We start from the raw sequence: 15,699 nt of genomic DNA, 5'->3' as shown, positions 1-15,699 counted from the left end.
GAATAACAAAAAAAATTTTAGTTTCTTAATTAATGGTCTATTTATTACTACGTTTACGCGAGCGTTACTTCTGTAGACTTCCGGTCGGATCGTTGGAGTGAGCGGATGGCTCGAGGATGGAAGAATGAGAAGATTGGAATAAAAGGAAAGGAAAAGGAAGGAAGCCGCCGGGAGGTGACTGAAACAAGGGCGAAAACAGAAGAGGCCGAGGAAATGAAGGAAGTGAGAAAAACAGAGCGTGAGAGGAGAACAGAGAAATTCGAAGAGGAGGCAGTTTGAAGGTTAATCGAGACATGCGGAGGGAGACGAGAGAGGGGAGCAGCGCAGGCGCACGCGGAGCAGGTGTGAGAGCCGGAAGAGGTGCCACGAGGTGATGAGAAGTGCGCGAGCAGTGAGGAGAGAGGGCGCTGAGGCGAGAGATGAGGCGACGCGAGATGATAGCGAGCGCAGACTGCGGCGGCGATGGCGCGGGGTGCTGACCTCTCCAAAAGAGTAGGTTGGCACCACTGCGGGCTGTCGGGGCACAGTCGTTGCGCGAGTGGTGACGAATGGCGTGGCTACCGTGGCGGCCGAGGCAAACGGGAGGAGGGAAGGAGAAACGGACGAGCTGTGAGTGGCACGCCTGGGACGTAGAGAAGACAGGGAAATGCAGAAGAGCTATGCCAATGAGGGAGAGATCAGAAGAGAAAGGGGAAGAGAACAGCAATAGAAGCGGCGACTACAAAGAAAGTGAGCAGAAAGGACAGTAGGAACTCCTACGAGGAGGTGATCCGGTCGGAATTCCGAGAAGGGGAGGAAGAAAGTAAGAAGGGAAAGGGAGGAGCAAAGAATATGGAAGAGGCTATGGCGAATGACAGAAGAGAGAGAAGAGGAAGTAAGAAGAAGAAGAGAACGGAAAGGAAGGTGTCATACAACTAGTTCTTGATTTGATTGTTTAGAAGGAAGGCGGATCTTGGAAGGAAGGAACGGCAAGTGACAGAGAATCGAGATGGAAGGAGGAAGAAAGAATAAACTTGCATTGAAGTCCCCAGAAGAAAAGAAGAAGAGATGTAGGAGCAATGAAAGGAAAGGATGCAGCGACGGAAAGGGGTAAGGAAAAGCAAGAGACAGAGAATCGAGATGGAAGGAGGAAGAAGGAACAAACTTGCATTGAAGAATCCAGAAGAAAAGAAGAAGAGATATAGGAGCAATGGAAGGAAAGGATGCAGCGACGGAAAGGGATAAAGAACGAGAAGGGGAGGGAGGGCATGAGAATGTATAAGGCCAAGAGCCAGGACGGAATAGGATGAGGAAAATGTACAGGGTTGGGTACGTCCCTTCAAAACGCCATTTTGTGTATGTTGGAAAAGAGGTGAGAAAGGATGTTATGAAACTGTACAGGGTTGGGTACGTCCCTACAAAACGCCCTTTTAGACCCCTTGTGGGTAATAAAGTACCCTGGTAACCATATCCGATAGAAAACGATTAAAAACGGCTATATCTGTATCGTTTTTAATCGTATCTTATCGGTTCTATCGTTGCATATTTAGAAGACAGATAAAACATTAATCGAATCGAATCGGTTTCTATCGTTTTAGGTCCGAATAAAAAAATAACTATACAAATTTTATAGTTATGAATCGTTTTCTATATGTACAATTATTGCCCATCTGAATCAATCGTATATACACGATATAATATGTATCGTTATTTATGGTAATAATTTTACCGTATGCATTAATACGGATATATAAGAATAAAATGATAGACATCTTATCGATATTTATGTGACTTAACCAAACCGATACATCTATCGTTTCTTATCAGGATTTTCTGACATACAACTTATCATCTTTTTTATGGCAGCAAATCGGTTCGTTTTCTATCGTATATTAATGATATAAATTGAATCGTTTGAAAACCTTCTACTTTGCATATGTTTGTATAAAGTTAAAACGATAGACATCTCGTCGATATTTATACGACTTAACCGAACCGACACATCTATCGTTTCTTATCAGGATTTTCCGACATACAACTTATCATCTTCTGTACGGCAGCAAATCGGTTCGTTTTCTATCGTATATTAATGATATAAATTGAATCGTTTGAAAACCTTCTACTTTGCATATGTTTTTATAAGGTTAAAACGATAAACATCTCGTCGATATTTATACGACTTAACCGAACCGACACATCTATCGTTTCTTATCAGGATTTTCCGACATACAACTTATCATCTTCGAAAACAAAGTTCGTCGAAGTATTTTTATGTGTGATTTGTTATTAAGATTAAAATAATAAAATATTTTATTTGTATTTTAGTGCAATTTTAAATAAGACGTTTCTAATGTAAATGTTGTTTTTATTTCTCTAATAACCGTGAAAATTTTGACCCTTGGCTTCCTGGTGCTTGTCGCAAAGGTGGAAGCTTAATTATTAAAAAAAAAAATGCAGTTCTTTCTTTATCATAGAAAGATCTCTGATACGGTTTATTTTTCTTTTACACGGTTATAATCCGGTGGCATGCAGAGTAGCAAACATCTAAAGATGTTCTGACTGATATATAGCTGAGAAATTTCAAATTTTTCCAATTTTTTTCTGACAGGACATCGTAAATAAACGGTTCACTATTAACCATATTAAAAAGACAATTATAGCTACTTTAATACCATTAAAAATTATAGAAACCGATGCACCACTAATAAGAAATTTAGGATGCAAGCCCATGTGTATTGTATCGAGAATTTTTTATAGAGTATCGTGAATAAACGAAACTTCAATTATGTTAAAAACTGATTGAGACCGATATAAAGGTAATAAGAAATTTCCGATAGAATCCCAAGTATTTTGCAACGTGAGTTTCTGATAAAATACCGTAAATAAATGATTCACTAATTATATTAAAAACAATAGAAACTGATATATATAGCTGATAAGATATTTACGATAGGATTCCAAGTATTTTGTAACGTGAGTTTCTGATAGAGTACCGTAAATAAACGATTCACTAACCATATTAAAAACGATAGAAACTGATGTGCAGCTGAGAAGACATTTACGATAAGATTCCAAGTATTTTGTAACGTGAGTTTCTGATAGAATACCGTAAATAAACGATTCACTAACCATATTAAAAACGATAGAAACTGATGTATAACTGATAAGACATTTACGATAGGATCCCAAGTATTTTGTAACGTGAGTTTCTGATAGAGTACCGTAAATAAACGATTCACTAACCGTATTAAAAACGATAAGAAATTTTTTTATCGTTTTCTATCGGAGATGGTTACCAGGGTATCCATTAACTAACTACTACAGAAGTAACGCTCGCGTAAACGTAGTATATGTAAGTCGCAACTTTGATGCAATAGACTCTATGTTAATCATCAATATCTTTTTAACTACAATTGACATAACAAATTTCTTTTAAGGGCTAAAAGTCTTAACAAAATTTTGATTACAATAATATAACTTCTCTAACAAGTCATGCGGAGTTCTCGGCTTAGAGATCAGTGCGCTCTGATTCTATAACTATTAACAATAACAATTCGTTATCATTATATAGTCGTTGCGCAACTTTTTTATCATATATTATATCTGCACAACGATAATATATAACGATGATAACGAAACTGTATAGTTATAATAAGAGTTACAGAAAATAGCGACGCGACTTATCGACTATTAGCGACTTCGTCCGAAAATGACCCGCTTTATCTTAAGAAAGTAGTTACTGCATTGGCCGCTACACGGTATGGCGCTGAAATCAGTGAGAAATGCTGGTCTCGTCTCAACCATGGCACAGTATAACCATACCCAGTAGCGACACTCAGCCGTCCGACCCGGAATAAAATTTTAGTGCGCATGTGCGAGTCCGTACATCTCACAACATGGTTGCGCCCAGTTGCGTCTCGAACATCGTAGGTAACCTCAACCTCCACAGTTTTATGACATATTTTTTATTTGAATAAATTGTGTCTTTTTATTAGTGATAAGAAAATTCCGGGTGTGACGTGCTACATTAAAATGAAGTTAATGAAGAGAGGTGGATATAGTTGTGCCATGAAGAATTGTTCAAATATTTCTGGGCGTGAATCTGGTCCCAGTTTTTTTCGTTTTCCAAAAGACCCAGATAGGTAAAAATAATTTCCATTAGCGGATTTGTTAATTGAATTATATATCAAGTGTTTTTTCATTAATATTTTATACAAAACATCTTTCAGAGCAAAATTGTGGTTGGAAAAATGTGGTCGCGAAATTAACACGTCACCAGAAAATTTATATAAAAATTACAAAGTTTGTGGTGATCATTTTAAATCGTCGATGTTTTTAAACGATTTGAAAAACAGACTTCAACCACATGCAATCCCCGAACAAATGGAAAATGATAAATCTTTTGAATTATCAAGTGAAAACAACGCAACATTTAATTTGAGTGATGATTCTGAGGAAAATACAGTAATATCAGGTAAGCAGTTTTGAACTCTGTGTGTGTGTGTGTGTGTGTGTGTGTGTATGGTTGGAAATATCAAAAATTTTGTGAACATAATTACTATATTTCAGTTGAGTGTGATATCATTAAATCTAACTATGATAAGCAACAATTGGAATTATTTGAAACTGGCTTTTCAGACAAAGTTGAATGTCAGTCAATATTAGGTAATAATTTTAGTTCAATATAGAATTAACTAATGCTAGTAACATGAAATTTTTGTGAATTTAGAAAATAAAATTGATGTATGGTTATTATAATTTATATATTCGTTCTTTCTTTGTAATGAATGGAATATAATCATTAATTTTTTAAGTTTCATAAGTGATGTAGTATTTTTAAATATTATAGTTAACGACCATCATGGGCAATATGAACATGAGCAAGTGGAATCAGTGTCACATCAGTATGCTCAAACAGAGCTACAATATTTGGATCAATATGCTCAAACAGAACCACAACAGTTGCATCAATATAGTCAAACAGAGCCAAAATTTTCTAATCATTCCCCGCGCAAAAGAATTTTGAGAGGCAGAATTGAAGCGTTACATCGAGAAATTCGAAAATTAAAACAACAATTAGAACGACAGAAAAATAAGATACAAACTTCAAAAATAAGACAAAAAATGTCCTTGAATGAATATTGTGAAGCTACAGACGAATTTCTACCACCAGAGATTGCAAATTTTGTAAAAACTCAAGTACGTCTTAGTAGATATAAGTCAGCCAAAGGACGAAAATATTCGCTTCCATTTAAAAAGTTTTGTTTAGATATATTGTTTTCTGGGGGAGGCAGAATTTATAATTCTTTTGCACAAAAATTTATCCTTCCCAGTGTAAGAACCTTACAACGCATGATTGAACATTTGAAAATTACTCCAGGTTTGCATGATTTTGTTTTCGATGTTTTGAAAAAAAAGTTACAGGCTTCTTCGTCACCTCTCGAGAAGTATTGCATTTTATGCATTGATGAAGCATCAATTAAAGCAAATCTGTATTATAATATAAGTCAGGATGAAGTCATTGGATTTGAAGACTTGGGTGATGGTAAATCATATCTTCCAGCATGTAATGTTGCAGTTTTAATGATCAGAGGGATTTGCAACAATTGGAAACAACCTTTGGCTTACTTCTTTCTTCATTCTTCATTTTCTGCTAGGAAATTAACAACCATTATTCCTCAAGCAATTACAAAACTGCAAAATGCGGGGTTTATAGTAGTAGCGTTTGTTTCAGACATGGGAGGGAATTTTAAATTAACCGCTAAATACTTAGGTGTGACAGAGAACAATCCATTTTTTTTTGTTAATAACGAGCGAATCTCACATCTTTTTGATTCACCTCATATAATTAAAGCTGTCAGGAATAATTTCCATGACAATATTATTGAGTATGACTCTAAACCTATATCTTGGAAGTGCGTTGATGATTTATTTCAACAAGATCAAACTAGGCAATTTCGACTTGCACCTAAACTCACTGATAAGCATATGAAATTTTCAAATTTCGATAAAATGAAAGTATATTTGGCTACACAAATTTTGAGTTTTACAGTGAGTAGTAGCTTGAGGAAAATGGTAATTTCTGGAGCTTTTAAACCTGCGGTTGCTCCAATTGCACTTAGAACAGCAGATTTTATCCAAAATATGAACGATTACTTTGATCTATTCAATTCATCTTCGGTTCAACATCCATCACAATTTAAACAAGCTTTTCGGGGAGCGCAATATCAATTAGAATTTCTTTCAAAAATTGAAGATTATTTATCCAAAATAACGATATTTAATAAAACTGGTGTTAATATTTCTAATAAAGTTCAAGTTTTCAAATGCATGAAACACAATATAAATTCTCTTCTTCAAATGTGGGAACATTTGCAAAATGTGTTTCCAGAAATGCAATTTCTATTATTACGCCGTTTTACTCAGGACTGTTTGGAACACTTTTTTTCGGCTATTCGAGGATTGAACGGCAATGTTATTAATCCTACCCCAGTTCAGTTTTTTTATTCATTCAGAAAAATTTTTTCTATGAAATATTGTACTGCTGAAACTGGAAATTGTGAAAGAGACAGTGCTGATATATTTGTAGCTATTACAAACTTTAGAGAGAAGAATTATATGGATGTTGAACCTAAGACAGATGACATTACACCAATACTTTTGGATGATCATGATTATCGTCAGATGGACGTAAACGAACAAGATGCGTTCCGATATATTTGTGGATACGTAATACGTAAATGTCTTCAAAAACATTCGTGTGAGATTTGTTCTCAATATGCACACTCGTACATCGACTTAAATGAAACTTCATATTACTGTTTCTTTAGGGCTTACAATTCTACTGAAGATAATCCTTTCGGAAATTTATCTATGCCGCACGATGATTTCGTAATATATCTTAAAACGTTGGAAAATTTATTTTTTTCTAAAATTGAGGAATTGATTGTACAAAAGCATATAATTCGTATCCTCATTACCATTTTTAAAGAAGTTGAATTTATTCATCCGTGTCAACATTTTCCGCATAATTATTTATTGAAATTATATGCTCGAGTTCGACTATTTTATACATTAAAATTTATTAATAAACGTTTCAAATCGCAATCCGGACACAGAAAAACTATAATTTTACGTCACGATTAGAATTTAATGTCTGTATTTTCCTTATAAATGCAAATTATTTAATATCTACTTTTATAAAAGTAAATGTGTTTTCGTTAATTAAATTTATTATTGAAGTTCGTTTATAATTTTATTGTTATAAAACTAAATGTGTTTGGCAACTTTGTGAATGTCAAAATGCATGTGTTACTTTCTGAAATAAATTTTTAATATTTCTGCTACTCCTTTTAACATTTCTGCTACTTTTTTTAACATTTTTACTATTTTTTATGTAAGTATTATACAGTAACAGCACATAATGATAGTGAATATTACATGTTTTCACTTATTCCAATTATTGTTTCAGTTGACATTGACATTTGGAGCACATTCTTTCTACTGAAGGATGTCCATGAGGAACAATTAATTAAAAAAAAATGGATATCTTAATATTTATATATTACTAAAATTTTCAGTAAAAATTATGAAATTTTAACGCAAGTATTCGGAATAAACATAAGTATTTTTTTAAATATTTTTATGCATTTTTTACTCAATGACAGAACAAATAAAAATATTAGCTTTTGCGCCCAATGATCTATATTCGCTTTTGAGCTCAATAATTATATATATTTTGTATACATTTTACAATTCTATTTACACAATAAGTTACGAAAAATTTTGAAATAAAATGATACAAAATACACAGAAGTATTATTTTCATTTCTTCTACTTCAAGAAATTCTTTGGATTATAATTAAAATTGCGCAAAAAATCTTTTTTGATTATATATACTCATATACATTTTTTAATTATATATGTACATTTCAATTGTAGCGCCGGTACATCTGACAATATGGCGACGTACCACGTGACTTGAGGACAACTACATCAAAGGTGCCGACACTGTCGCTACTGGGTATGGTTATACTGTGGTTATACTGTGACCATGGTCTCAAAGTCTCAACCCGGACCTTTGGCTATCTGTCTCTGTCTATTAATCTGTGCACTTGTCATTGCTTGTCAGGCTGAAATCCCATGGTGCGGAATGGAAGTGCGGAATAGAGAATGCGTCATAGACACAGCCAATCAAAGCTATGCCGCAGTGTTTACGATTTTTCCTGCATGCGTTCGTGGCGCAGTTGCGTTAAAGATTTGCATCATAGAGCCATAACCTTAGTATTTAATCGGAGCATTAGAGTTCTCATTCATTAAAACTTTAATAGACTCTTCAACCATCATTATTTTGGTTTCCGTATTCACACACAACAGTTTTAGCAAAAAAACGTCAACAATACTGTATAGCGTGTATGATCGAGACCAACAGTAGTACTGTGCCGAGGTTGCATCACGCATTCCGCATTCCGCAAGTCTTTGACCGTACTGTTCACATGGTGCAGAAAAATGATCAAAAATGCGTCAATGCAGTTCAAAAATTTAAAAATATTGTTTTCAATTTTTTTATATTCAATATAAAATTTTATTTAATGTTATATTAATAATTATTATTGCTATTACAAAGATTATTTTTTATAAAAACGTTTGAATTATTTTAATAAAATGTTTATTATATCAATTATTTTCATTCCGGATGCGTCATTGCTCGTCTATGACGCACCATGTGCACAGGGCGGGAGACATTTGCAGAATGCGTTGACGCGGCATAGCTCTGATTGGCTATGTCTATGACGCATTCTCTATTCCGCACTTCCATTCCGCACCATTGCGCACCATGGGATTTCAGCCTTGAGGATTGGCGTCTACGCCGCATCTTGTTAAGAATCTTAACGATCCCTCATCCCGCGTCCCGCATACAAGACTGTTTGTTCACAGAAGGATTGTCCAGATGAGTTCCCCGCATTTGGCAGATGGTAAGTAATGCGACAGCCGAGTCTGTGCCGAGAGGAGGTTGCTTTAGAAAGGATATATCAGGATATACGCTTACGAGAAGCCGGTATAAATAATGTCTGTCATATGTATGTCGCATAGTTACTACGTTTACGCGAGCGTTACTTCTGTAGTAACTTACGATATATCACTCGTTTACGCGGAGTAAATTATCGCAAGTTACTACAAAATCCCATTTACGCGAAGGAAAATCCCGTTTACGCGAAGAAATTATCGTAAGTTACTTCAGAAGTAAAGCTCGCGTAAACGTAGTGTCACCGGTGAAGACTCCACGTCACGTCGAGTCTTTTGTGAGAGAGAAAACTGACTTCTGTTTCAGGCTCCGAAAAGCCAGCGGAAGTGGAGGGTCAGGGACGTTTGTACAGCATGGCATATTGCCCTTTCGCTCATCGAATACGCCTCGTGCTCAGTCTGAAGCAGGTCCCGCACGATATCGTTAATATCAACTTACAGAACAAGCCGCAGTGGTTTCTTCAAGTATGCAGCAGTCTAATATATTCTGAATTGAAACAGCCCACCCATGTAGGAGAATGAGGTTAAATGACGTATTAATTCCGTCTTAATGATGTTTCTAACATCATTAAGACGTGTTTAAACGTCATCTTGCTACCTGGGCAGTGAACATATCTAAAATTGGGACATAAAACGTCTTAAAGACGTTATTAAGACGTTATATGTCCCGATTTGAGATATGCGTGTTGTCTGGGAGTTTTTGACTGTTTTCAAATGTGCAGATCTTGTTACTAGTGTTATGTGTAATGGAAATATTTTTTAGATTCACCCGGATGGCAAGGTACCGGCTTATATAGATTCGGACGGTACACTAGTAACGGACTCTATTGCGTTGGCGAACTACCTGGAGGAGAAATACCCCGAGCCTTCTTTGTACAACGATGAGACAAAAAGCCGTGATTCAGAGTTGTTAAATCACTTCTCTAAGGTGCTTGTAACCTCGTCAAAATATAATCTTTTTTCCAGTGGTTGCTTAATAATTGCGTTCGTTTTCTTTATAGATTATGGACACTTTTACGAATTGTATATTTGGCAAGGACAAGAGACAGTTTGAAGAGATTCTCACTGAGGTAACGAACGACCTACAAGAATTTGAAGACGAGCTTAATATACGCAAGACAACCTTTTTCGGAGGTTTGTACAAATCCACCCTATTTCCCGTTTCTCTCTTTATGTATTCTTTCTTCTAATATTATTAATAAATCATATTTTTATCATAAGAATTGTTTTCTTATTTTTTGTTTTAGGGAGTAATCCAGGTATGCTAGACATTCTAATATGGCCTTGGTTTGAGCGTGCAAAGGCTCTGACTCTACTTTACAAGCAACGTGCAAGTCTTGATAAGGAGAGATTTCCCCGTATTGTAAGCAAAATAATAAAGTGTATCCAGTAACATCAAACTTTTTTCAAACTTGCTAACTCTTTGAAGTTCTGAAATTTTTGAAAATTTGTTCATATAGACACATTTTCTAAAAACTTATTTTAACCCATTGACATTGTACACACACACACACACACACACATTTATAATAAAATAATATCTTATTCATATTAAATTAAATTGTTAATGTATTTATGCGTATTATTAATTCGTTTTCATGAGTTGTAATAATCTTAAAACTCGGTAATTATCTGGATAACGTCGATAAACCTTAACAAGAGATCTTACATCTTTTTAATTAGATCTATTTGAATTGTAATTTAACTATGTGGCGCAAAGTTGCACTTGGATTTGTAATAGATTTCTTACATTCACATTAAGAAAAATAATTATTTATTGATCATCGTTCACTCTGTTTCAGATGGAATGGGTAGATGGTATGAAGGACCAGCCATTTGTTCTAAAACACAGATGCCCGTATGAAAAGTTCGCAAAATTCATAGAAGCTGTAAGAACGGGAAACGTTGATTATGACAATCTTTAAACATATTTATAGTAGTATAACAAAATGCTACAAAGATAAATAACACAACATGGCTTGACGTAAATTGACGTATTAACACGATATTATTAATGTCGATGTTATTAACATCAATAGTTTGTGATCTCATTAGACTCACGTGTGTTAATTTTGCTGTTATAATGTGTGATAAATTTTTTATGTGCAATTTTTTTTGTGTTAATATTTTTGTGTTAAAAGGACCCCGCACATTTTTAATGAAAAATAGCTTTTGATTAATTTTGCTGAAATTGAAATATGTTACTGTCTTTATCTTTCTAATAAAAAGTGTCAACGGATACAACTTCTTAAAATTAATAATTTAGTCACCACAGAGTTTTAAAACCCTTAAAATATTAAGAATTATTGATTTTAAGAGGTTGTGTCTATTTATACTTTTATCAGAAAGATAAGAATATATTTCAATTTTAAAATTAACCGAAAGCCATTTTTTATTTAAAATATGCGGTATCCTTTTTAGATGTTTTTATATGTTAATTTTAAGGTTCCTCGGCTCTTTCCTGACATCTCATGAGATGTGACGTCAGAAGCGAGAAATGTTGATGACACGTTGATAATTCTTGCGTAGTATTTCCAAATAAAAAGATATTTGCTTAAAATGAATGTAATACAAGCCTGCATCGTATCACATTCGTTTTAAGGCCGTTTATTAACAGGGAAAGGGGGTAGACTTAACCTCAACTCGGAATATTTTCGAAGTGTGCTGAAGTGATCTGTAGTGTTATTTTAAGCAAATATCTTTTTATTTGGAAACTAGACACTACAGACGCGCGCTTCGCGCGCGCTATTTAGCTTTAACATTATGCTATTACTATTAGACTATTAACCCCATGATACACACAACTGTCAAAATATACAATGACAGCTGCAAATGAAGTAAGCGCAGCAAGAGAACCAATCGGCATCGCGGAAAAGTGACAACAATACCTATGACATGCCCTTTTTAGAAGAGGATACTACGCAAGAATTTTCAACGTGTCATTTCTCGCTTCTGACGGCACATTCCAACATGGCCGCGACGAGTACCCAGGAGCCTTAATACGTATTATTTATTTTTATATTGACATATTATATGCTGCGCTATACAATTGCTCATCATATACTGCAACATTCCAATCCTTTATTTATTTATAGCTATTTTAATACAAAATAGGTCTATGTAACAAATGGCTTGTACTTTGACATCAAATGTAAGCACTCTAATATAAGTGTAATGAAATGTGCAATAATGTAATTATTTTGCATTTTAGCAAGGCACTAACTTGACTGTAACTGCAGTATTGTATTATAATTATTGCAATTGCTGTTATTATAAAGTGCAAATCGGCATTTATAACGTGTTAATCCTTATTAATTAATTCTTTGATAAAGAAACAAAATACAAGCGTTCTTATATAAATTTTTGATTTTTGTCATAGGGGTGACCAGGGCGAAGTCGTCACTATTTTTTCGGTGCCGATTTTTAACAACAAAACAAATAATTTTTTAGTAAATTGTGGTATACCGTTGTAAAGAGTGAACCCTTGGCTACAAAATTTATAAGGGCATTTTTGGTCTATGTCGCTTTGTTCAACCGGTATAGAGTAAAAACGACAAAGATGCAAAAATTGAAATCTCAAAATTGCCGGGGCGGAGTCGTCACTCCATTCTCGGACTGGATTTTAAATAAAAATTTATAATTTCGATCATGAAAAATGATAGGATACACATTTTATTAATTATTTTTTAATAGAAAAATGGAGACATTAATTAAAAACACGATGGCGGAAAATAATTACAAGAAAAGCGCACGCACTTATGTACTCTACGCTCGCACGAAACGCACTGTTTCTCGTCAGCTTTGTTCTCTGCCATCTCTGAGCACACGCAGCACCTATTATCCAAGTCCTCGTTGGAATCCGACTATTGCTGCTTCCTTCGATTTTCGCCCGAAGCCTCCATGATATCGTACGACCACGTCATCCAAGTATGCTATTTCATCATTATTCTTCTTCAGCTAGTCGTTCAACGTAATTCTCGGGACTCCAAATTGTTTTGCGGCTACTTTTTTTCTTAATTTTATCTTTTGTCTTACTTTGTCTTAATTTTATTTTTTTTTCACCGCAAGAACTGCCTTCCTGCTTGTCGACAGGAGTCGTTTTGCGATGGTACGTGCGTACCATTTTCTTGCAATTGAGAATTACAATGACGCATTTGCAACGAAAAATAAAGTGAAATCACCGGGATAAATTCGTCACAGTGACGAGTCCGCCCCGGTGGCTTGGTGACGACTTCGCCTCGGACACAGATTTTAAGTTTGATCGCTCATAAAATATTAGAAATCAACGAAAATAAAAAAACTTTACTGGATTCGTGTTCAGCATGCATTACTCTTCAGAATCACTTATCTCGAGATTCGGAGAGAAAATAATATTTAAAATATTAAAAATTTTCGACGCGCAAGAAATTTCACTTTTTGACCTCCGAAAACACGTTTGCCTTAAAGAAGATCACAACATGGCGTATAATCTCACTAAACTCCGTTGGTCACATGGCCACCATAAGTAGCGTTTACAATATTAATAGCGAGTTCATACAACATATAGATTTCGAGATAATTGTAGTGACGACTTCGCCCCGGTGACGATTTCGCCTCGGTCTCCAATATTTTTTGTTTTCATATTGTGTTTCTACGCTACAATATTGTCTCAAAATTCCAAACGATCAAAATAAGTTTGTTGAATCTATAAAATTAACAAATAAGAGTCAAATTTTATCTCTTGATTAAATAATATATTACTTGCTTTACTCATCGCTTCTTTCATATTTATTTTTGAAGGCTTTTACTGTTTAATATGAAAAACTTGAAAGATTACAGAAGGAATAACGTTTCGCCAAGTTTTTGCGGTTAAAAGACATTGTGTTTGATACTTCTGTACAAACTGCTTTACTGATTATAATAATTTACGAACAGTTCAAGAGCGAGCAATTGGCATATATGGCTTACTCTCCTCTCTGCAATTTTATTTAATTAAAGCAGAGCGCCTAAAGATATTCTTAGTATACAATTAACTTATTTTTTATATCGATGATGTCTGGCATTACCAACAAAAAATGGATTTTCCAGGAATTCAAGAAAATATATGATGTAACATATCACAGATTTTATTCCTATCATACATGCATTACTTCCGAGGTTACTTCTATACATATATTATACTTTCCAGCACCATAACAGCAATATGTAGTATTTTGTTAATATTTTTTCAACAGCATCGAATACGTATTATCGTCAATAACTTATTGCGTTATGTATAATTGCATGCTTATCATATGTAAACCCAATTTTTGTTGCCAACGTCATTACCAGAGATCACCGATTTGTTTATCTATGCGCTCCTTATCTCACTTATTATTACAATTCGTTATATTTTATTACAAATATAAATTGGTGTGGATCTTTACAATAGGTAAAGGTGATTTGCTTAGAAGTTTTCGATATACACCTTAAACTTCGAACCTTCGAAGTGGTGTCTTCGAAGCTTCGAAATTTCAAAAAATGTTATTTTAGTTATTTGTGTGAATGGCGATTTCATTTAGAGAACGCTAAAAATATTATAAACAGAAAAATTAATTAATATATATGCTCGAAAAATGAATTAAATTCACACAAATATATTTTTCGAAACTTCGAAGACACCCTACTTAAACTTTGAACCTTCGAAATTAACTTCGAAGCTTCGAAGTTTTGAAAAGTATATTATTTGTGTGAATAGCGAATTCATTTAGAGGACGGTAAAAATAATGTAAATAAAAAGAATTAATTAATATATATGATCAAAAAAAATGAATTAAATTTACACAAATATATTTTTCGAAACTTCGAAGTTTCGAAGTTGCTAAAGGTATAAACAGTCCTACTTTTTACAATTCGTTGTAATCGATCGCGATGCCTTGCAAGCTATCGCTAGTCGCTTCAAATCGACATAGTTGACTACAATTTAATTTGGTAAATATACATATTAGGTCATACCTCACCGATGACTTTGACCTTGACATATGTTGTATTTTGAGTATTAGAAGGCATAAATGACTAATATATATGTCGAAATAGTTCACGCATACATTTTCACGCAAACCGAGGTTTACGCACACCTCCCCCTGTTTTCGGGGGAGGTGCGGTAGTCCCGAAATAGTTCACGCATACGCTTTCCACGTGAACCGAGGTTCACGCACACCCCCCCGTGCTTTCGGGGGAAGTGCGGTAGCCCCGAAATAGTTCACGCATACACTTTCCACGCGAACCGAGGTTCACGCACACCCCCCCCCCCCCGTGCTTTCGGGGGAGGTGCGGTAGTACCGAAATAGTTCACGCATACACTTTCCACGCGAACTGAGGTTCACGCACACCCCCCCGTGCTTTCGGGGGAGGTGCGGTAGTCCCGAAATAGTTCACGCATACACTTTCCACGCAAACCGAGGTTCACGCACACTCCCCCGTGCTTTCGGGGGAGGTGCGGTAGTCCCGAAATAGTTCACGCATACACTTTCCACGCGAACCGAGGTTCACGCACACCCCCCCGTGCTTTCGGGGGAGGTGCGGTAGTCCCGAAATAGTGTGCCTTACAAAGTACATGCGTGAACTATTTCGGGACTACCGCACCTCCCCCGAAAGCACGGGGGGGTGTGCGTGAACCTCGGTTCGCGTGGAAAGCGTATGCGTGAACTATTTCGGGACTACCGCACCTCCCCCGAA

The 15,699-nt window shown here is 35.3% G+C and overlaps 1 protein-coding gene across 5 annotated transcripts; it reads left to right on the top strand.

The window, feature by feature from the left end:
• The first annotated feature begins 8,023 nt into the window (after positions 1 to 8,023).
• Positions 8,024 to 13,922, top strand: LOC143908267 (glutathione S-transferase omega-1). 5 transcript variants are annotated; one of them, XM_077425773.1, is made up of 7 exons: positions 8,024 to 8,124; positions 8,917 to 8,954; positions 9,311 to 9,468; positions 9,767 to 9,931; positions 10,005 to 10,137; positions 10,251 to 10,366; positions 10,806 to 13,922. In XM_077425773.1, the coding sequence occupies exons 2-7, from the start codon at positions 8,930 to 8,932 to the stop codon at positions 10,926 to 10,928; spliced, it is 720 nt and encodes a 239-aa protein (XP_077281899.1). In that variant the 5' UTR covers positions 8,024 to 8,124; positions 8,917 to 8,929; the 3' UTR covers positions 10,929 to 13,922. The 5 variants fall into 5 exon arrangements, with proteins under 5 accessions (XP_077281899.1, XP_077281898.1, XP_077281897.1 ...); XM_077425772.1 differs by having other exon boundaries at positions 8,040 to 8,137; XM_077425771.1 differs by lacking the exon at positions 8,024 to 8,124 and adding an exon at positions 8,147 to 8,425.
• The last annotated feature ends 1,777 nt before the right edge of the window (positions 13,923 to 15,699 follow it).

Source organism: Temnothorax americanus, unplaced genomic scaffold (assembly GCF_048541705.1).
Source record: "Temnothorax americanus isolate GAGA-0224 unplaced genomic scaffold, ASM4854170v1 Scaffold90, whole genome shotgun sequence".
NCBI classification, from domain to species: Eukaryota; Metazoa; Arthropoda; class Insecta; order Hymenoptera; family Formicidae; genus Temnothorax; species Temnothorax americanus.
This window is presented reverse-complemented; position numbering and strand designations above follow the sequence as displayed.